The sequence below is a fragment of the Papio anubis genome, chromosome 12 (genome assembly GCF_008728515.1).
Source record: "Papio anubis isolate 15944 chromosome 12, Panubis1.0, whole genome shotgun sequence".
Lineage (NCBI taxonomy): Eukaryota > Metazoa > Chordata > Mammalia > Primates > Cercopithecidae > Papio > Papio anubis.
The window spans coordinates 8,497,650-8,519,427 of NC_044987.1; the positions used below are offsets into that span (position 1 = coordinate 8,497,650).

The 21,778-nt window shown below is 53.8% G+C and overlaps 1 protein-coding gene across 1 annotated transcript in view; it reads right to left on the reverse strand.

Annotated features, from left to right (window-relative positions):
* Positions 1-18,190: 18,190 nt before the first annotated feature.
* LOC116268623 (m7GpppX diphosphatase-like) overlaps positions 18,191-21,778 on the reverse strand; it is a 39,824-nt gene continuing 36,236 nt past the window's right edge. The window contains 3 exon segments of the mRNA XM_031653885.1: positions 18,191-18,363; positions 18,365-18,598; positions 20,556-20,666. Coding sequence (XP_031509745.1) covers positions 18,331-18,363; positions 18,365-18,598; positions 20,556-20,666 — 378 coding nt within the window. The 3' untranslated portion in view covers positions 18,191-18,330.

Below are 21,778 nucleotides of genomic sequence, written 5' to 3' on the forward strand. Positions count from 1 at the left end.
CGTGAGAAAGGTCCAAAGAAAAGAAGGCAAAGCATCCACAAGCAGAGGTAGGTGGCTGGCCTCCACCCTCCCCTCCCCAGGAAGCAGGAGGTAGAACTGGGAGGTCAAGACCAGCACTTTCCCCTCCTGCTCCCACTCTCTCCTCCTCTCTGGCCCTCATCTCCTGCCCTCTCCTCCTGGTCCCTGTGTCCTTTCCAGCCATCCCATCCTGGTGTCTCCTGGTTCCCATCTCCACCTCCTCCTCCTTTCCTCCTCTGCCCACAGCCCCCGGTTATGTAAGGGGCTTGGGAACACACAGAGGGAGCTTTGTTGTCAAACCAAATCCATATGGAGCTGGAATCGGCCAACACAGCTGTTCCCCATTCCCTTTGCCTTGGCAGGGTTGGGACTCCGGGCAGGGAGCCCCTCAACCCCTCCATTTTGGGAGATGGGGGACAAACACTTGCTCCAGGACTGCCAGGCAGCTGAATGGGTGGTCAGGGATCATCTCCACTGTGTGGAACCACAGCAGGGGACCAGCTGGTCCCTAAGGCAGAACAAAGCCACAGTACAAAGCCAGGGTCACAAAGCCAATAGAGGCAAGCTCTGGGCTGGGGCACGGCAGCACCGTGCCGGGCCTGGGAGGGCGGGGAGTGTATCCAGACCCTAGCATAGCACACTGTTGTGTGCTCACCTCAATGGGGTCTGCGAGTAGAAATCTCTCTGTGTTGGCCAGCTTCCCTCATTCAAGCAGGTTCCCCTGGGAGAAAGAGCTCAAGAGAGAGGAGGGTGGAGGGTTCAGGTCCCAGGCTAGGGAAGCTCAGCCCATCTTTGGAGACCCTCAGGCCCCAGAAAGATGAGATCCCACCGTCTCTTGCAGGAAGATGTCCAAAGAGTTGCATGAGGGCCCGGGAGCTCAGCTAACGATAAACGCATTGCGTACTTTGGGCAGGCACTGCCTCTTCGCCAAACTCAACTCCTGGAGGAGCCATTTTCATTCGAAAATGCTGGAGCTGCCAACAGGAGGAGCTGACTCCTGCTCCCACGGGCTCCCAATGAAGGCTCTCCTGAACATCCCCAGACCCAGGCAACCCAACCCGGCCACCCCCAGAGTCCCGGTTCCACTATGAGGACAACCTGAATGCTGAGGCTGGAGAAAGAAGGCGGATCAGAGAAGCAAGGGCAAGGAGAGAACTCAGAGGAGGCAGAAAGGAAGGAAGAGAGATCACTGAAGATGGTAAGAAATCTAGGGGTGGAAAGGGAAGGCAGGCAGAAAGGGACTTAAGAGGAAGAGCACAGCTCAAACAGGGACAGGAAGGAGATGGGGGCAGGAGGTCTAGAGAAACGGCCCACACTGCCTGTGAGGACAACCTCCCACGCTCCATCAACACCCACTCCTCGGCCAGCCCCCCCATTCAGTCCAGCCCAGCTGGGGAGGGATTTCTAGACTGCTCATCTTAGCCCACCCAGTCCTAGGGGCCTGGAGAACAGACCAGCTGAATGGGCCAGGCATGAGGTAGGGGCTGGAGAGGCAGAGAGAGAAGGGTTACTCTTGAGCCTCAGCCCAATCACCTGCTCCCTGCCTGTGGTGAGAGAGGTGCTCTGTGACCTTGAACAACTAAGTTACTTTTCTGAGTGTCTGCTCCCTCGATTGCCAAATGACAGCCAACCTCTGAGGCCTCTCCCAGCCTGAAAAATGTTTGTTTTGTTTGCCCATCACCAGGCTGTGAGATGTGGCAGATACTCTTATCCCAATTAACACAGATGCTAATTGAGTACCAGAGTGTAAGACCTGCCTGGGGTCACATAACTGGTAAGTGGACAGGGACAAAGGATGCCAGGACAGCTCCTAGTGAGCCACCTTCCCCTCTTCCCCTGGACCAGAAAGTAGATAGACCCTCTTCAGTCTCTGGACCCCACCCTGGAATCCCAGAAAAGCACACCAGCCAGCATTTATAGAGTATTGGATTCCAGGCACTGGATGTTATCTGAAATGTTATCTTATTAAGAAGTGTTGGCCAGGCCGAACACGGTAGCTCACGCCTATAATCCCAGCACTTTGGGAGGCCAAGACAGGTGGATCATTTGAGGTCAGGAGTTCGAGACCAGCTTGGCCAACATGGTGAGACCCCATCTCTATTAGAACACAAAAATTAGCCAGGCATGGTGGTGGGCACCTGTAATCCCAGCTACTTGGGAGGCTGAGGCAGAAGAATTGCTTGAACCCAGGAGGCAGAGGTTGCAGTAAGCTGAGATCGTGCCACTGCACTCCAGCCTGGGCAACAGGGTGAGACTCTGTCTCTCTATAAAAAAAAAAAAAAAGTGTTGGCCACACACAGTGGCTCACTCCTGTAATCCTGGCACTCTGGGAGGCTCAAGGTGGGCAGATCACCTGAGGTCAGGAGTTTGAGACCAGCCTGGCCAACATGGTGAAACCCCACCTCTACTTAAAGTACAAAAATTAGCCAGGTGTGGTAGCACACATCTGTGATTCCAGCTACTCGGGAGGATGAGGCGGGAGAATCGCTTGAACCCGGGAGGCAGAGGTTGCAGTGAGCCGAGATCACACCACTGCATTCCAGCCTGGGCAACAGAGCCAGACTCTGTCTCCAAAAAAAAAAAAAAAAAAAAAAAGTGTTAATTTCTAGGAGAAGGAAACGGAGGCTACAACGGCAGGCTGCGGCTGTACCCAAGGCTATGCATGCAGGGAAGGGCTGAGAGCCTCCAACCTGCTTCTAGGAATACAAATCTCACAGCTCCATACCACCACCTCGGGTACTACCCCCAGAACCACCTACCTTTGGTTCAGCCTGAGCCCCACTGAGGTCCATGCTGGGGTCACCCCAGCACAGGGTTCCCTCCCTGCCACAGGCATGGGACCTACAGGGAGTGGAGAATGCAGCGGGAGGAAGTGCCGGTGCTGGGTGGCCAGCTTCCCAGCACTGGGACTTCAGTTGATACTGAAGGACATTTGCAGTCTAGCAAGGTCATTACCAGCAATGCCCAAGCCATGTGAGGGGGCTGTGGAAGCAAAGGCGAGGAGGTGAGATCATACATGGCATGCTACCAGAAAATGAGAACCACGGGGGTCACAATTAGAGCTCAAAGGGGGTTTAAAAAAAAAAAAATTAAAGCCAAGAAACCCTCTGTCGCATTTTCAAACAAAATTTAAGTGGAAAAGCAGTATGTACAAGGAATAAAAGTGGAGCTGTTCAGGAGGAGGCAAATGTGGGTGAACCCCTCGCTCTTCCAAAGCCGTCACTCCTGAGAGCCGCCCAAGTGAGGGTTCCACCATAGGGGTACCTTTCCTGGGCCTCAAATAAGGAGAGGACTGACATAGGGATTGGAGCTGAGGTCAGGACCCGTCTGCAGGGATCTGAAGGTTACCGGGGAGGGGTGATGGGCAGAGAAATGTGGCCAGCTGACCCTGGGGTGGGTGGAACGGGGCATGCACTCCCCAGGGGACAAGCTCCTGCCCATCCTCACCTGGACTCCTGCCTGCCTCTCTGGTGTCTGAACAGAGACCCCCGAGGTGGCAGCACACAGCTGGGGCCAGACCTTTCTCTGGCAAACAGCTCACCTGGCAAAAGGGAAACTTTTTCCCTTTGCCCTGGGAGAAGGAGGAAGCACAATAAAGATGCAGCAAAGACAAATTAGCTTACCTGAGCTGCATTTCCATCACTCATCACACAAGAATCTATTGAGCGCTTATTGTTTGCTAGACATCATTCCAGGCATTAAGAATATATACCAGTGAACAAGCCAGACACGCTCGGCTGGGCGCGGTGGCTCACGCCTGTAATCCCAGCACTTTGGGAGGCCGAGGCAGGTGGATCACGAGGTCAGGAGTCCGAGACCAGCCTGACCAACATGATGAAACCCCATCTCTACTAAAAATACAAAAATTAGCCAGGCATGGTGGCGCAGGCCTGTAATCTCAGCTACTCAGGAGGCTGAGGCAGGAGAATCACTTGAAACCAGAAGGTGGAGGTTGCAGTTAGCCGAGATCGCGCCACTGCACTCCAGCCTGGGCAACAAGAGCAAAACTCCATCTCGAACAAACAAACAAACAAACAAACAAACAAAAACCAGCCTGGGCAACATGGCAAAACCCCATCTCTACAAAAAACAGAAAAATTAGCCTAGTGTGGTGGCGCATACCTATAGTCATGAAGCAAGTCAGCCGCCTCCTCGCCTGCCCAGAACTCCGCGGATCCCTCAGCCTCTGCCCTCGTCAGTCCCTTGCACGACTTCCCTCCAAATGATCAGAACCCAGTGGGAATCCAGGGTATACCCCGGCTGGCCCCTAATTCTCTCCTGCCAGGAATCCCTCCCCCAACCTGAGCAACCTCTAAGAGACAGGGAGGGCTGCTGGTGCGGAGCTTGTCTGTGGGCGAAACAGCTCACCATGTTGGAAGGAGAATTGGGTCTTTGGGAGCCTCTCTGGCCTTGAGCCAGCCCAGGACAGGCATCAAGGAGGGCCAGGCAGCCAAGGTGCTTCTGCCTGGCAGGAATTCAGGATGCCAGATGCCGGGAGCAGCCACCTTGGCTGGGTTCCCTGTGCTTAGACCCCATAAGGCCCCTCCCCTTCCCCACGTGTGGCCGTGGTTGCCTTGCAGTCATGTGGGCGGCAGCCACATTTCCAAAGGAATAGGAGCTGCAGGCAGGCCAGATGGAAGCAATTGCCAAGGGAAAGCAGCAGAGGTGGGGGCTGGGGGGCTGGGAGGGCCCGCTGGGAAGGAGGGAAGGAGGAAGGAAGGAGGGAGGAGAATCCTGTCCTGCCTCACCCTGCCCAACCGAGAAAGCGGACAAGCCTGTGCTCAGGGTGCGGGCCCAGCCAGGATGTAGGGTTCGGGAGAGCACTCAGAGCCCAGGGTTTGTGTTCCACCTTTGACACTAATATACTGTGGCCTTGAGCAAACCCCTTCACACCTTTGAGCTGGGATCTGTTTCTTCATCAGGCAAAATGAGCAAACTCCAGGGGGCAGTTGAGAACTGGGCTGAAAAGTGAAGGTTTTGGAAGCAGGCCTGGATTTGAGTTCTAGCTCTGCTACTTACGAGCTATGTGACCTTGGCCAAGTAACTTAATCCTTCAATCCTCCATTTCTTCATTTATAAATGGGCTTAATTACAGGGTTGTGTGAGGCTCACATGAAGTGATGTAAAGCGTCTAGCACATCTTTTTTTTTTTTAAGTTTATTGAGCCAGGTTTTTAATAAGTGCCTGATTGCTAAACGGTAATATTTTTGTTATTTGCTGAGGCCATTTTCATTATGGGGACAGCTGTTCACCTATGCTGCAGTTGGCAGAGGACGCAGAGCACAAGTAGGGTCGCTGCAGACCAGCATGCCCTAGCACTCTCCAAACTGGTCCCAGCACTCTTTGGGGCTGCCTCCCCTAAACAGGAAAGCAAGATCCTGAGGACCCCAACCCCCATGCACAGGCTTGAATGAGCTGCAGGTGGGACAAAGGGACTCTCCTACTCAGGTGTTTCTGGGCTTCTGCAGCCAGGCCTTCCTCACAATCAAGGCCCAGGTGGGAAACTGAAGGCCCAGCCAGACCCACACCTCACTTCAGCGCAAGCAGCAGCAACCTCCTCCTTGCTGGGCCAGCAGCGGAACCCAGGGCTTCCATCTAGGGCAATCCTATCATCTTTCTGCAGGGCAGTGTGAGACGCAGGGGAACAGAGATGGGGTTGTGGCCTGGCTGTAGGTCCCAGGTAAAGGGCTCGGCCTACGCTAAAAACCCACAGCTCTGGAGGCTCACACCCTCTAACTCCGAAAAGCAACAACCCAAGCAACTCTTTGGGGGGAAATTCAGCCCCTGCAGGGCTCAGGGGCTCCGGTCGGAGGCGGACAAACACTTGGCTAGGGCCTGGACATCGCATGCTGCTGCTACCACGTGAAGCTACACTGACCACTTCCTCAGTCTGCAGAATAAAGGACATCATTCACACACCTCCATCCCCGAAATGTGGCAGGGGTTAGGGGTGATTCTGAGGCCAGGGACAGCCAGTAGCCCATCCAGGGCCACTTAGGACACTCATACAGTAGCACTGAACACCTCTGGGAAGGGGGCAACAAAGAAGAGGGGGTTAATGACAACAGTCACCCAAATCCGCCTGCACTCACCATTTCCTCCCGGCAACCAAAAGCTTCAGGTCAAGGTCGTGGGTCTTGAGAAGGAAGGAGGATCCCAGGGTGAGGGGAACACAGAGCGGGAGCTAAACCACCTACAGCGGCCTGCTGCTGGGAAACGTCCAGCCGGCCCAGTGCGACTGAACTGAGGGGGCAGGAAGCAGTGGCTGTGTACTTGGGGTGTCCCACCCTGCACTGCCAGACTGCCCCACCTCCAGCATCCAAGGTCCATCTCCGAGAAGCCAGGAGCTGGGCTAGGCTCTGGTGGCTGATTAGATAGCAATCTGTAGGCTTGGACTTCAGACCCCACTTGTAGCCCAAGCTCCCTCTCCATCCCCTGAGGGTCCCTCAGCCAGCTCCTTTCCCTATCAGCCCAGGGTCTGGAACTTGGCAGGCATAGAAACATTTGTATTAGAGGGATCCCTTCCCTCCAACAGGTGGTGCAAAGCTTTGAGCCATTCTGAGAAGAATTCCCAATTCCATTGGGACAACCCCTGGAGCAGCCTCTGAGGAGGGACCCAGAGAACGTGCCCAAGTCAGACCTGGGGTAGCCCCCAAGGCAAGGGCAGATGGCGGCCAGTGGGGAGTAAGGACAGAATGACACCTCAAGATGGAGCACAGAAAGGGGGTCTGGCCTCTGCTCCTGCCGGGGATTAAAAGTCCAGAAAGGAGCAGATTCTTAGTTCTATCCAGAAAACTGATTCTAGGAGTCTAACGAGGTTGGGAGGCTGGCGGGGGCACCGCACTCTGTTCCTGAGAAGCAGAGGGCCAGTCACTGCTTCAGTAGGGAAGACAGTCCGGAGGCACCTCAGCCTGGGCGGTCAACTCACAGGGAAAGCGGCCCTGTTGTCTCTGAACAACAACCTATCCCCCAACTAAAGACACCCACTCTGCCCAAAGTCCAAGCTGGCAATTTCGAATTCACTTTTCTAACTTCTCCTTCCATGTGTGCCCCCTCACAACCTCGGCTGCCATCTTGGAGTCTGGGGGATCTGGCCCCAACTCCTGGCAAGCTTCCCACGTCTTGACGGAGCCCAGGCCCTAAGATCACCCACCCAGCACAATGGGCGGGGCACAGGAGCAGGGCAGGGAACGGTCCCAGGAACCCGGGACACCCGAGCTTGGTCAAGGGGCATTCCCAGACCAGCTCTCAGCAAGCAAAACAGCCTCCCGAGTTCATTTCTAGGCCCCAAACAGCCGGCGCGTCCCTGGAACCCGCTCTAGAATTATCGGGCAGCTTTGGAGAGTAACAGCATGGGAGAAATACTACCAATAGTGAACATTGATACAGCTCTTCCTCCGTGAAGGTGCCTTTCAAAGCACTTAGCACATACCAACTCATTTAAAATCTCCCTGGCAGATGCCAGGGCCAGGACCTAGAGGAGGGGGACGGGTCCGTCACAGCTCAGGAGAGAGTGACACACGTGTGTGTCTCTTGTGAGAACTCAGCCTGTACCAGGCCTGTTCCCAAAGTTCACAAAGAACGAGTCCGCCTGAGCCTGGCTTCCACGCGGTACCTCCCTCCGGCGGTGGAAAGTACAGGCTTCCCCAAGAAGCCTGTGGGGGTGCCAGCCTGTGGGTGGCCATGAGGTCAGACAGGGCACAGCTGGGCACCCGAACACTGCCTACACTCCCAGCCTTCTGGCAGCAGTTCCCTTAAGCCAGGCCCTCGGGACCCAGGCTGGGGAGCAGAGGAAGCAGCCACAGTAGGTCAGGCCTCACGCTGCCCAGACAGAGCCTCCCCCCAGGACTGGGAATGGAGGGGCAGTGCTGGCAGACATGTTGGCAGTTCTGGGCTGGCCGGGAGGTCCCTGCCAGCCAGGCCCCTGAGGAAACGCCCACAGCAGACAGCGGAGCCCACTCCCCCATCGCATCCCTCCCACTGCTCACCACCCATGCAGCTCTGAGGCACAGTGGCCTAGGCCTGACGACCCCCATAACTTGGCCCTAGGACTCTGGGCACTGTCGGCCTCCCACTGACAACTCCACCTTTGGGTCCTGATCAGCGACCTTGCGACTCCTGCACACAGGCGGACCCCGCAAAGCCTGTCACCTCCAGCACAGTCAGCTCCCAAGAGCTGGACCTGATCGGGGTAGTTGTGGGAGAAACCATCGTTCGAGGATGCTGGAGGTGGGGGCCGCCGCTGAAGTCCGGGCGCAGGGCTGGAGGAGTGGGGGCGGAAACTTTCCGCAGGACTGTCCCGCTTGCTCACTCCATGGGAGCGGAGATGATCCGGCTTCCCGCGAAAATCTGGTCCAGGGAAAGGGACCCCGGAAAGCAGCTCCGCAGGGCTGTGGCCGCCCCACCCCGACCCGCGCTGCGCCCACGTGCCGGGCCCGACCCCCTCCTGGAGGCGCGGCGCCGGCTGAGGTCAGGCGACCGAGGACCCCGCGGCTCCCCGCCCCGCCCCGCGGGCCCCCGCGCACGGCCGCCGCGTACTCACCCTCGCGGGTGGAGCGGGGCGGGGCAGCACAGTTCCGCGCGCAGCTCCGATCCGCTAGGCGCACCGACCGGCGGCGCAGCGCTGGCGCGACGGCTCCGCTCGGCCCGGTCCCTGTCCCGGGCGCGGGGCCGGCCTGGGAGCGGGCGAGTCCGCCTGCAGGGGAGGTGGGGGCCGGGGCTCGGGCTGAGGGCGGGGAAGGGGTTGGACACGCTTGCGCACACGGCGGCCCGACTCCCAGGAGCTACCGGGCGGGGGAGAAAGGGCGGGGTGGAGGAGGGGGGAAGGGGGGAAGGGGGGAAGGGCGGGGGCGATGCTGCGCGGTCACCGACTTGGGATGGTGTGCGCGCCTCCGAGGCCCGGACGGAGGCGAGCAGGGGCGCCGGGGGTGCCGGAGGGGCGGAGAGGCGGAAGAGGAGGCCTGATGGGGTGAGCACAGGGCCAGGGCAGGCGCTGCCTGTGAGTGGCGCCAGGGTGGGTATGGCCAGCGCAGCCAATGCGCACCCTCCCGGGAACAATGAGAAATCAAGAAAGGGTTCAGTGCTCTGTCGCACGGGCAACCGTGTCCTTCCCTCACTGGGGAAACTGAGGCAGAGGGGAGGTAGGTCCTTCTTCCGGGAGCCTATGCTTCCCATGCCCCATGCACGCAAGGCAGCCAATCAGTCCCCTGGGCCCAGACGTGGGCCCTTCCTCTGCTTCGGTTGGGGCCTGCCACCTCCCAACTGCTCCCTCTGCACCCCTCACTTGCATACTCTTTATCTTGGCCTCAGAAAGTTTCTCAGTTTCCTTTCCGTTATTGAAGGCGCCAGGCATCCTGTCTCCAGGAAGAAACCCCTGGGCCCCCGACCCTGGTTCCTTGGACCGAGGCATTACCCCAATAAACCTGGGAACTGCCCAGGCTGCAGAACAGTTCAGAAGTCACCCTGCAGGACAATCCACAGCCCCCTAGGCCAGTCCCTTTCGTAGGTCAGCACGGTGTTTCCGGAGCCCCAAGTGTGAACAGCCTTGTGCCGGCAGCGCCAGGGTCTCCAAGGAAAGTGTCAGACCCATTCCCTGTCCCCAGGAAGCTTACCATCCAGCAGCACAGAGAAGGCTCACCATGGACTCCATTCAAGAACGAGGCAGGATAGGATGTGACTAAGTGCAAGGTGTGAGTAACTGACAGTAAGTGCAAGGGGGTTCAGAGAAGTGGCAGCTCCAAGCCTGCTGCAGCTGAAGCTGTAGGACTTATCTGTCAAGAACCCCCAACTCAGGAAGCTCTGCTCCAAATAAGCTGAATAAGGAGAGTCTGCCTCCAAGTTGTTCCTCTGCAGCTGACTGTGCTCCATCCTAAATCATTCCTTGCACGGGCAGAAGCTGTTTGGCATTTCACCAGTGTCTCATTTTGTTTGAATATGGCTCCTTTGGCTTAATCAGTCAAACATAGATTCAACAACTGTTTATTTATTGATTGATTATTTTGAGACGGAGTCTCTGTCGCCAGGCTGGAGTGCAGTGGCGCCATCTTGGCTCACTGCAACCTCCGCCTCCCAGGTTCCAGTGATTCTCCGGCCTCAGCCTCCCAAGTAGCTGGGACTACAGGCGCCCACCACCACGCCCAGCTAATTTTTGTATTTTTAGTAAAGACGAGAGTTCACCATGTTGGCCAGGATGGTCTCGATCTCTTGACCTTGTGATCCGCTCGCCTTGGCCTCCCAGAGTGTTGAGATTACAGGCGTGAGCCATTCAACAACTATTTATTGCATGCCCTCTCCAGGCCTGGAGTTAAGCTGGGTATAAAGAACACAGTGACTAAGTCCCTGCCTTGGGCAAGTCGAGGAAGAGGGAAGAGCCTCCTTGTTCTACAGATGGGAAAACTGGCCCAAAGGGAGTAAGCAGCTGCCCTCAATAACTAGGTGAATCTGGCAGAACTGATCCAAGCATCAGCCCAGCCTCTAAACTTGGCCATTTGATGAACTAGATCTAAGCACAGTGTGCAGTTCTTTTCGTGAATCACGTAAATGTCACTCTACCAGAAAATGGAACTTTAAGAACCAGCATTTGTTCCTGGAGACCTGAGTTCCAACTCTATCTCTGCCACTAAATAGCTTTAGTTTTCTTACTAGGGGGGAAAAATGGAAATAACTGCTTATTGAAGGGCCTATTTGTTGGCATTAAATCAGGCAATGGATGCGAATTTGCTTTGAAAGCATAACTTGCTATATGTAAGTGTGTGCTGTTACTATGCAGGTGGCATGCCTTTTCTAACCTATAAGCTGTATTCAGGCCTCTCCCCCTCCTTCCCCCAGCTTATCCCAAGCCTGGTTACTAGGTGCCCAGAAGCTAACTGTAATTCTGCTCCCCTCAGGTTAGGCCACAATGTGCTTACTCATGATGATCTTTTCCCTCCAGTTTCTTAACAGCACGGCCAGAAGCTTAGCTCACTGCCTAGAAGCCATATCATCTTTGGGGCAGGAGGGAAGCAATTCTGGTGCCTTTCTCTCTTCTTCTCTTCTTTCTTTCTCTCTCTCTTTTCTTTCTTTTTCTTTCTTTCTCTCTCTTTTCTTCCTTCTTTCCTTTCTTCCTTCCTTTCTCTCTCTTTTCTTTTCTTTCCATCTTTCCTTTCCCTCTCCTCTCCTCTCTCCTCTCCTTGTGCTTTTTTGACCCCAGGCACCCCTTTGGTGCAACTACAGCACATTATGAGCAGCTCAGCAAGAGGCAGTAGGATGGGGTAAGCAGGGCTTTGGCCCATGGGGACCATTTCTTTTGGATGTTAACTGTGCCAAAGTGGGGCCAAGGTAACCTGAGGAACATGCCCCTTCCAAGCCATCAGTGCTGCCTCCATTCCCATTTCCTTTGCCTCCCAAACTCTCCTGTGTTTCTCCTTGGTGGAAGTGGCAGGACACCTCTGTGCTGGGGCAACCAGAGGGGCCTCAGGAGCAGAGGGAGGAGCAGGTGCATCTAGACCTGGGAAGCCCTGGCCCTGCGGCCCTTCTCTGGCAGGAGTGGGTGTGAGCAGCAACGTGGAACAGCTCCTGTCTCATGCGCCACGTTAGTATCCTGCCCACCAAGAGGAGGGAACAGCAAGATGTGTTTGAGGAAGAGATTCACCCCATCCAGCATCTCAGAGGCTTTTAAAAATAGCAGCTCCAGGATGGTATTTCAGCTCCTATTTTTATCGGATTTCTATGGCTGGACCATGGAGCTGAGCTGTTCCCAGGGTTCTCAATAGCAAGGGACATCACTGTTGTTGTGTTAGCTGAAATGCATTCCAGGAACCTGTAGGCTGAAAGAGATCCTGAGAAGTCATTGCACGCAGCCCCTGCCTCTGTTTAGGGCCACAGTCAATTAACCACCAAAAGTTTATGGCTTTTTTCCTTAAAACCTCTTGGTTGGCCAGGAGCGGTGGCTTATGCCTTTGGGAGGCCGAGGTGGGCAGATCACCTAAGGTCAGGATTTCGAGACCAGCCTGCCAACATGGTGAAACCCCATCTCTACTAAAAACACAAAAATTAACCGGGCGTGGCGGTTGGTGCCTGTAACCCCAACTACTCAGGAGGCTGAGGCAGGAGAATCACTTGAACCCGGGAGACGGAGGTTGCAGTGAGCCGAGATTGAGCCACTGCGCTCCAGCCTAGGCAACAGAGTGAGACTCTGTCTCAAAAAATAAATAAATAATAAATAAATAAATGAAACTTCTTGGTTCCATGCGTAGTCTAGCATTTCATAGCGCTTCTAATCAGGAAGTTATTTTTAATATTGTCTTTGTTTGGTCTGTTATACGAAGTATAGACTGGGTGGCTTATAAGCTACAGAAATCTCTCACAGTTCTGTAGGCTAGAAAGTCTGAGATCAAGATGCCAGCAGCCTGCTTCCTGGTTCACAGGTCATCTTCTCACTGTAACCTCACAGTGAGGGGAAAGGCCTAGGGGTGACTCTAGGATCTCTTCTATGAGACACTAATCCCATTAATGGGGCCCCCCACCTTCATGGCCTAGTCACCTCCCAAAGGCCCCACGATTGCCTTGGGGGTTAGGATTTCCACATATGAATTTTAGGGGAACACAGACATTCATGCCCAAATATCTCTAGTTCCATCCTTTTGGTCACTCTCAGACCAGAACATTTACTGAGTGATTACTATGTCCCACAAAATTCTTATTTAACCCTCACAAAAACCCTCTGGGGGAAGCACTGTGATCACTCCTATTTCATGAGCAGTTATGTAACTTGCCCCAGATGAGACTTGGTTATGGCACAGATTCTGTTGGAGCCATCCGACCACTCTGCTTCCCAAACAGGGGAGGAACAGAACATTAAAGATTTTCTTGGCCTTGGCTTTCATTTCTTCATCGTGGTTCTGAAGGGAAAATTGGCTAGAGTCCTAAATGTATGTGGGGGCCCACACTCGAAGCTCAGTTCTCAGTGCCAGCCACACTGAGCCCTGGTCTCCCTAACTTCTGGGCCTTTGCTCTGCTTGTCATTGGGCTGATGACCAAGATCCAGCCTAGAGCACAAGAAAACAAACACTGCGTGATCTCACGTGTAGAACCTAACAAAGTGGAACTTAACAGAAGCAGAGAGTAGAATGGTGGTTATCTGTCGGAATGGGGAGATGGTGAAAGAATGCAAACTTTCAGTTGGGTGGGAGGAAGAAGTTTCAGAGATCTATTGTGCCACATGGTGACAATAGTTAATAACAATGTACTGGGTGGGGCGCGGTGGCTCATGCCTGTGATCCCAGCACTTTGGGAGGCTGAGGCAGGCAGATCACTTGAGGTCAGGAGTTCTAGACCAGCTTGGCCAACATAGTGAAATTCCGTCTCTAGTAAAACTACAAAATTAGCCGGGCTTGGTGGTGCATGCCTGTAATCCCAGCTACTCAGGAGGCTGAGGCAGGAGAATCACTTGAACCCGGGAGGCAGAGGTTGCAGTGAGTCGAGACTGCGCCATTGCACTCCAGCCTGGGTGACACAGCAAGACTCTGTCTCAAAAAAAAAAATAAATAAATAAAATACATATATATATATACTGTATACTTGAAAATTGCTCGCAGAGATTTTAATGTTCTCAGCATTACAAAATGGTATGTGAGATAGTGCATATGTTAATTAGCCTGATTTAGTGATTCTACAATGTATACATATAACAAAACATCATGTTGTACACCATAAATATATACTATTTTTATTTGCCAATTAAATAATTTTTTTTTTTTTAAGTTGTAGTCTGCAGGTTTAGCTTTTCGGGACTGAAGCCTCATAGCCCCTCCACTTCAACACACTCATCAGCATTGTAATTACTTTGTAATTAATGCCTGTGTTCCTCACTAAATTGTAAGCTCCACATGAGCTCTGCCTCCAAGTGCTTGCAAAAAAACCAAAAGGGGGTGGGGCTAGATGCTCCAAACCTGTTTATTAAATCATATTGAAACACTTGAAACAGATTTCGTTCCTGCTTATTTTCTAACAGTGGTTAAAACTTGGTAACTTCAAGTTGACATGGATTTCCAAATTCAATGTAATGTCAATAATATTATAATAGAACACACTTAGGGTTGCCAACATTTATTTTGTTAGGCAAGGCTATTTTAAAAACAACTATCAATAATTATCACTATCTACTTATTTTAAAAAGTACGTTTTAACCTTATCTATACACGTTTGGAATAAAAACAGTCCTTCCTGAGAAGGGAGAGTTGGCAGACCTACATCAATAAAATAAATATATTCAAATGTTTTGGGTCTGGGAGCATTACAAGAGAAACATTTTCAAGTATTACTTCGTATGTAGTTGTTTCTTATTTCTCAGTTCGGGGATCTGTATTCAACAGGGACATGGAATGGGGAGCCTGAGATGGTATTTTTCTGTTTCATGTTGATAAATAGAGACCACTCAGCAATTTTGCTCTATTAGGAAACTTTGAGGCAAACGGAGAGAAGCCAAGGAACAATAGCAGTCATGCCTCCAACTGCTTCTTTCCTTCTCCAACCAAGCCAGAAAGAATGTAGGCCAAGTGTTGGGGCTAAAAGCCAGTCGTGGAGCCGTCCAGGATTTATCTAGGAAGGGTGACATCTGCCACTGCTCCAGCAGAGCGGGGGCATGGCATGCTTCTGTGGGCACACAGTTCAACACGTGAGGCACACTGCAGCACACAGGACCAAGGTGTCATGCTGCCAGACAGGCACTGGCATTTGCCATTTTGTCAAGGCAGGGCTGCAGATTGTGGCTTGATCAGGACAGAAGGATGATGGGCTCTTAAGTGATAGCAGGAGGAAAGCATGAGGTAGAGGGGCGGGTCCTTACTGTCCATCCCCTGCCTGAGATCCAGGATGCCTCATTCAGAGCCTAGCTCTGGTCCTCCATTTACCACATGTTTATTGAGCACTTATAGGTGAGTCACCACCCTAAGTTCTGGGGAAACGGTGAACAAAAGGCCAGAAGTCTTGCTTCCTGGAGCTGACGTTCACTCCATAATGCTGGACAAGACATCCTGAGCATTTCTTTGTAAAAAGGAGTGAGAACGTGGGTCATGAAATGACCTGCTATATGAACATAGTGTTATAATGTTGCTTTGTCTCAAAGGTTGGTTTGCTGAGCCAGGTAGTGTCTTAGGGGCCAGGGATACAGAGATAACTGAAACAAAGCTCCTGCCCTCAACACCCGCTCAGTCTAGTGGGGAAAGCGGAAAACTCACCAACAGGAACAAAAGGAGGCACTATATGCACAGCTATCATCCTGAGTTTCCCAGGAGTCTGATGTGAAGGTCACCCTACAAAGACAGACTATGCTTTTAGGAGTTTCAACAGGGCTTGGCAGAGCAGCCATCCCTGGTACACTCTAGACCTTGAGGGTGATAAGCCCAAAGAGGGTTGGATTGAGGGAGGGAGCTGCATGGGGACCTGGCGATTACAGCAGCAGAGCACTGACTGGCTCTGAAGGGGAACCCTTGCCAGGCTTCTACCAGAGGCTTGTCTTTCCATGTACAAGAAAAGTTAAGTGGAGGCCTGGAGAGGGGCCCCCTTCCGTACCGTGGTGAAGATGAACGAGGCTGGGAGAGGAGTCAGGGGATGCCATCCCAGAGAGGCCCCTCCCCACAGAGTGGGCAGAAGGAAGACAGAACTGGCCAGCCCCTTGGGGGAGTGGAGAAGCCTTCCAGCGTGTGGGTCCCTGTCTCCATGCCCTGCCTCTCCAGACCCGAGTGCCTGGCGTCTGCTGTGACTCCCAGCCTTGTCTGTCCCATTGGGTGAACTCTGTCCCATCTCTCTTGCCCCTCAAACCTTTATTCATCCAGTGTCAAATTCCTATCCACCTTCCTCCAGGGGCCAGGCGCTACAAGAGGAGGGGAAGGAACGGCAAGGTCAGCAGGAGGCCACCGAGCCAGACCCTCCAGCGGCACCACTGGGGGCTGGGCAGGAGGGCATGGGCTCAGGCCGCAGGGAAAGGCTGCTCCACTGGGAGGCCTCCCTCTGCTCCATGGCGGTGCTGGAGAGGGAGCCCGTGTTTGCTTGTCGGCACCACATCTGCTTTCAGAGGGGGAGCGGGTCACTTCTTTCCCCTGGACCTGGAATGGGCACAACTGAGACCTAGGGAGCATTCCTGCAAGCGGGACACTGCTCTGGGAGGAGACCTCTATCCAGCTTCCTGCCCCCAAGACCCCAGCAGCTGCTAGTGTCACTGCCCACAGAAGTATTTGCTTAGCCCAAGAGTCAGTCAGATGTGTGGTGGCCATGAAATGGATCCTGCTGGTTCTGCCAGACCTCCCTGCATCGGTCACCACCTCAAAGTTCCTTGGCTGCAACTCCATGTTGCCTGAATCTAGGGACTGTTGAAGTACTACAGGGGGCTGGGCACCGTGACTCATGCCTGGAATCCCAGCACTTTGGGAGGCCAAGACAGGTGGATCACCTGAGTCCAGGATTTGGAGATCAGCCTGGCCAACATGGTGAAACCCCATCTCTACTAAAAATACAAAAATTAGCTGGGTGTGGTGGTGCACCCCTGTAGTCCCAGCTACTCGGGAGGCTGAGGCAGGAGAATCACTTGAACCTGGGAGGCGGAGGTTGCAGTGAGCCTAGATGCGCCACTGCACTCCAGCCTGGGTGACAAAGCGAGATTGTCTCAAAAAAACAAAACAGAACAAAAACAGCTGCAGGGAAGAATGGCTGAGTAGAGGCCAGTGGCTTCCTTGTGCCTCATCCGAACTCCCTGAAGGCTGAAGCAGGTCCCTGAGGCTTTCTGACCACACCCTCCACTTCCCGCTGTTTCTTTTTTATTTATTTATTTATTTATTTTGAGACGGAGTCTTGCTCTGTCACCCAGGCTGAAGTGCAGTGGCTCACTGCAACCTCCACCTCTCAGGTTCAAGTGATTCTCCTGCTTCAGCCTCCCAAGTAGCTGGGATTACAGAAGCCCACCACCACACCTGGCCAATTTTTCTATTTTTAGTAGAGATGGGGTTTCACCATGTTGGTGATTCTGCTGTTTCTAAGGAGTCTCTCCCAGGGCCACAGGGGTCCAGAGCAGACCCTGAGACCCTGAAGCAGGATGGCTGCACCTGCGCTACCACCTGCACGTGCAGAGGCTAGTCTCTGAATGAGGCTGCCTGGTACTCAGGCAGGGGATGGAGAGTAAGGACCACCCACTGTGCCTCAAGCCTCCCCCGTGCTGTCACTTAAGAGCCTACCATCCTGCCATCCCTGAGAGCTTCCCAAGCAAGGCACAAAATCCACAGCCCTACTCTGACAAAGTGGCAAATGCCAGCCCCTCTGGCAGCATGATGCCTTGGTCCTGTGTGCCGGAGAGAAAGCCTTGTGTGTTTACTTGTGTGACCGCCCATACAAGCCATGTCCCTGCTCTGCTTGAGCAGTGGCAGGTGTCACCCTTCCCAGGTAAGTCCTGATGGCTCCCTAAACTGATCTTCAGCCTCTGATGCTTTGAGGTCCCTTCCTGGTCTCAAGATCCTCTGAACGTCTGCCTCTGATAGGCCTTGAACCCGAGCCGCCTCCGGGCTTTTGTATTCAACTGCAACCATATCATTTGCCCTTTGCTGATTCACTGTTTGGCACTTGATCTTCTGGCTGCTTCATGTGAGTCTGTTTTGTCTTTCTGCCGAGATAAAAACTCAAGGCCGGGGACTCACTGACCAAATAACAAAGCAAGGCAGGCTTTTCAGGCTTGCATAATCTGATTCATATTAAAACCCGCCCATTTCCAGGCACCAGGCCCCTATCCTCGTCAACAAGAAGTTTATCAACAGGGTTGACTGACTCACAGGGAGGTGTGACCTCACTGCTGGAAGGAGGAAGTGCCATCAGAAACCTCTATAGATAATTTCCTGAAAGGTTCCAAGTTTGGTTTTTTGGGGAACTCCTCAAAGGAGAGGTGGATGGCAGAGGAAGGAGGAGGGGAGAGGGGGAGGAGCAGAATAAGGAGTGCAAACAGGAGAGGCACAGAGTGGGGACAAGGAAGCCACCATGGACGGTGAGCCCTGGGGCTTGGAGAAGGCCTTTGGCACCCTTCCAGGGCAGTTCCCACCCGTCAGTTGAAACCACCACCTGGAGACTTTCCACCATTCTCAAGGCCTTCCCTACAGGTTCTACCCACCCACTCTCCCCCACCATCTGTCTGCCTCCCAGGCCACACTGTCCACACTGAGTGAGCCCACTAGTTTATTCACTACTAGGAATAAGCCGGTACAAAATACATTTTTAGAAAATTCACTTGGAGATAAAAAATCTTGTCCCCACTCCTCCCCCAATCCCACACATCTGTGCTCTTCTGCCTGAGTTAATTCAGCTTTGCTGAGCCTCCTGCAAGAGCTTGAGCCAGGGGGTCGTCGGCCCTGAGGGCGAAGGTGAGCGTGCGCTGCTGGTAGTGCCTGGGGTCACACTCCAGGTTCTCGATCACCTCAGCCAGCAGGTGGGCCCGCTCCACGCCTGAGCCGGGGGCCTCGAAGCCCAGGGCGGTGAAGTGCACGTGCAGGTGGTAGTAGGAGGGCAGGTAGTGCAGGTATACTCGCAGACGGTCTCCCTTCATCTGGTAGCGCTGCAGGATGGCCTCCTGATGAGACAGGGGCAGGCAGGCCAGGAGTCACCGTGCTGTCTGAGGCCCGGCGCCATGTCCCCACCGAGACCCTCCTCCCGTCTGAATCCCGGGTTGGCCTGGGACAGCTCATAAAAACCCTCCGAACAGCTCTCTGCCTGCTGTCCGCTTCAGCTTCCTCTGTCTTCTAGTCTAGGAAATCCACAAGTGCAGGTGACAGCAGCAAAGCTGAGACTCTTTCTCCCAAAAGAAGGGGGGAGCGGCCTCAATCAGCATTCCCCACCCAACGTGGATAAAACACTGGCTTCCTCAAACAGCTGCTGCCGGGAATCTTGGAAGGTCCAGTGTCTACAGACAGGCCCCAGACTCCCAAGACTATGGGGACTTTCATGATTTAGGAGCCTTTAATCAGTCATGCAGTGGATGGGAGGAAGCCTCATTCTCTCTTTTAGCACAGGACAGGGTGGAGCTTGGAAACAATGAAGATGGGGATGGGGCTATGCTGAGAATTTGGTGAAAGAGCAAGGACTGTGGAAGGGGTGTGGGAGGGGCTGCTCCCACACAGACCCGGGGAAGTCTCGGTGGGCTCCTTGCAGAAGAGGAAAGCGTTGACTGTGGCCCTGGCTCCCTCTGCCCACCTCCGCCTTGCTCAGGGGTGGGTATTTTTCTACCAACCTCCACCTTCAGGAGCCTGCCAGGCATAGAATTAAGCGGAGACTCTTATCTCCACTGTGGGCAAATCACTGAGGTGGTCAGAGGTGAAGAGAAAAATACTAGGGCCTCAGTGGGCTCAGTATACACCCCAGAACCGTGTTCTGCATTTGGAGCTCACCCCAGGAATCTCTGCAGCAGGGTGGGACCAGGGCCAAGGCACCCAAGGGGCATCCTGGAGTAAGTGAGGTCTGCCTGCCAGGGCGGAGCTGTCAGAGCTCCTTGGGCAGATCAAAGTGTTGACCTGGCATCTCCCCAAGAGAAAGACACCATTCTCTGCCATTTTTAATATCCAGGAACTGCTTCAGGATCTGAACAAGTCACCCCACAAAGGTAAAGGCAGCTGAGGGGTGGTGCCATGGGTGGGCAGGAGGGAAGACAGATTGGGGCCCAGCGGCAGGGGGAAGCTGGGTGTGGGCAGAGCCTTTCCTCCAGGTCTGCATTAACACCTCGAAGCAGCACTGGTCAAAAAGGGGCCAACCTCTCTCCTGGCTGGGCATCGTTGTGACTGCTAGCTCTGGCGTGTTAGGCAGATCATCACATTTCAGAGTAGAAAAAAGACTGAGACCCAGCCCCTAGGATGGTGGATTTAGAAGGGATCCATCTAGATAATGTGGTTTAGGGAGGTGAAGTGACCCACCCCCGGCCACTCAGCTGGTTAGGGTCCAAATGTCAGGCCAGGACCACACCCAAGATTCTAGACACTCTTCCCCTATCCCCCCCTGCTCCTGGGCTCTGTTTAGAGCCCCGATAATTTCATTCAATTCAACAAATATCCCAGACAGAAAGTATCCCAGAACACCAGGTGCTACAGAATTCAGCCTGTTTTCAATCTAGACAAGGAGACACATGTGTACACACATATCGAAGTCATGTGCCCATACTCCCAAGAAACTCTGGCATGATGTGGTAGTCATGGTTGTCGTGAGAGAGACAGGTGATCCTGGAGTAGGAGGGGCCAGGACTTAAGGACCAGAGTCTATGGGGTGAGGGGTGGAAGTGCATCCCGGATGCAGAAAGCCTGAGGAAGGCGTGTGAGGGTGAGGAAAGGTGGCTGAAAGCAGAGCTGGGGCGCCAGGCAGGACCAGGGACAAAGAGCCCTGCTCTTCAACCTGAAGAGCCTAATGGGGTCCCCGAGACTGGCATCCAGAGAGAAGTCTCTCCAAGATGGACTCTGGGAAGGGTGAGGAAGGGGGCCCAGGAACACACTGGAATCTGAGTCTAATTTCCCTGGGCTTCCATGTGGTTTGGTGAAGCCGCTCACCTGCCCCTGGTGGAGGATGTTCCTGAGCAGCGGCAGGTGCTCCGGAGTAAGGTCGCGTAGGGATCTGATGTCCCGGCGATGGCAGATGGCGATCAAGTACAGGTCATCGAGCTGCGTAGAGAGCAAGGGGAGACCAGGCTCAGCAGGGAACAGACCTGGGGAGGCTGCCAACCCCGGAGTTCTCACGTAAGCCAGGAAGCACCCACCCCTGAGGCCTACAGCGCCAGGAGAAACCCCGCAGCAGGACTGACGCGCCGGCAATGCGCGCATCCGCATACCCCGGGCGTGTGGGATGGTCTGAGAAGCAGGCCTTCTGTGTATGCTTCTTGCTAGAGAATACCATGTGAGAGTTCTTTTTTTTTTTTTTTTTTTGACAGAGTCTCGCTCTGTCACCCAGACTGGAGTGCAGTGGCGCAATCTTGGCTCACTGCAACCTCCACCTCCCGGGTTCAAGCGATTCTTCTGCCTCAGCCTCCCAAGTAGCTGGGACTACAGGTGCGTGCCACCATGCTCGGCCCTTTTTTTTTTTTTTTTTTTTTTTTTTTTTTTGTATTTTTAGTAGAGACGGGGTTTCACCATATTGGCCAGGCTGGTCTCAAACTCCTGACCTCATGATCCGCCCGCCTCGGCCTCCCAAAGTGCTGGGATTACAGGTGTGAGCCACCACGTCCGGCAGACAGTTCTATATACTCACTCCCCAGAGCTGTCAGGGGCAGGGAGCCAGGAGGTTCAAGAAAGAGCAAGGGCAACTCTCTCCCTCCAAGAGTTTACAGTCTCATCACATGTATGCAGGTAGCTCTGCTGTAAGACACAACATAATCCCAGCACAGGAGGAAGGAAAGACTCTAGCTACCTGGAGGAACCCAGGAAGGCCTCCTGGAAGAGAAGGCAGAGGATCAGGTCTAGAAAAAGAGGTAGAATTTGGAGAAAGGATATTCAGGTAGAGGAAACAGAGCAAAGGCTTGGAGGCAAGACTGTATAGGGTACAAATGTATAGGGCATAGAATGTATACATAAGGGGAGAGGAAGCAACTTGATTTATCTGGAGTCAAGGCTCATGAAGGGGTGGAGTGGGGTTTGAAGGCCAAGAAGGGAGCCAAGGGCCAGCTCAGCAGCACACACACACCAGGGCAGTAAGCCTGTTGCTCTCTTCCCCTATCTCACAGGACACCTTCCGGCCGTCCTTCCTGAGCACAGCCTGGCTAAAAACCTGGAGGTCACAA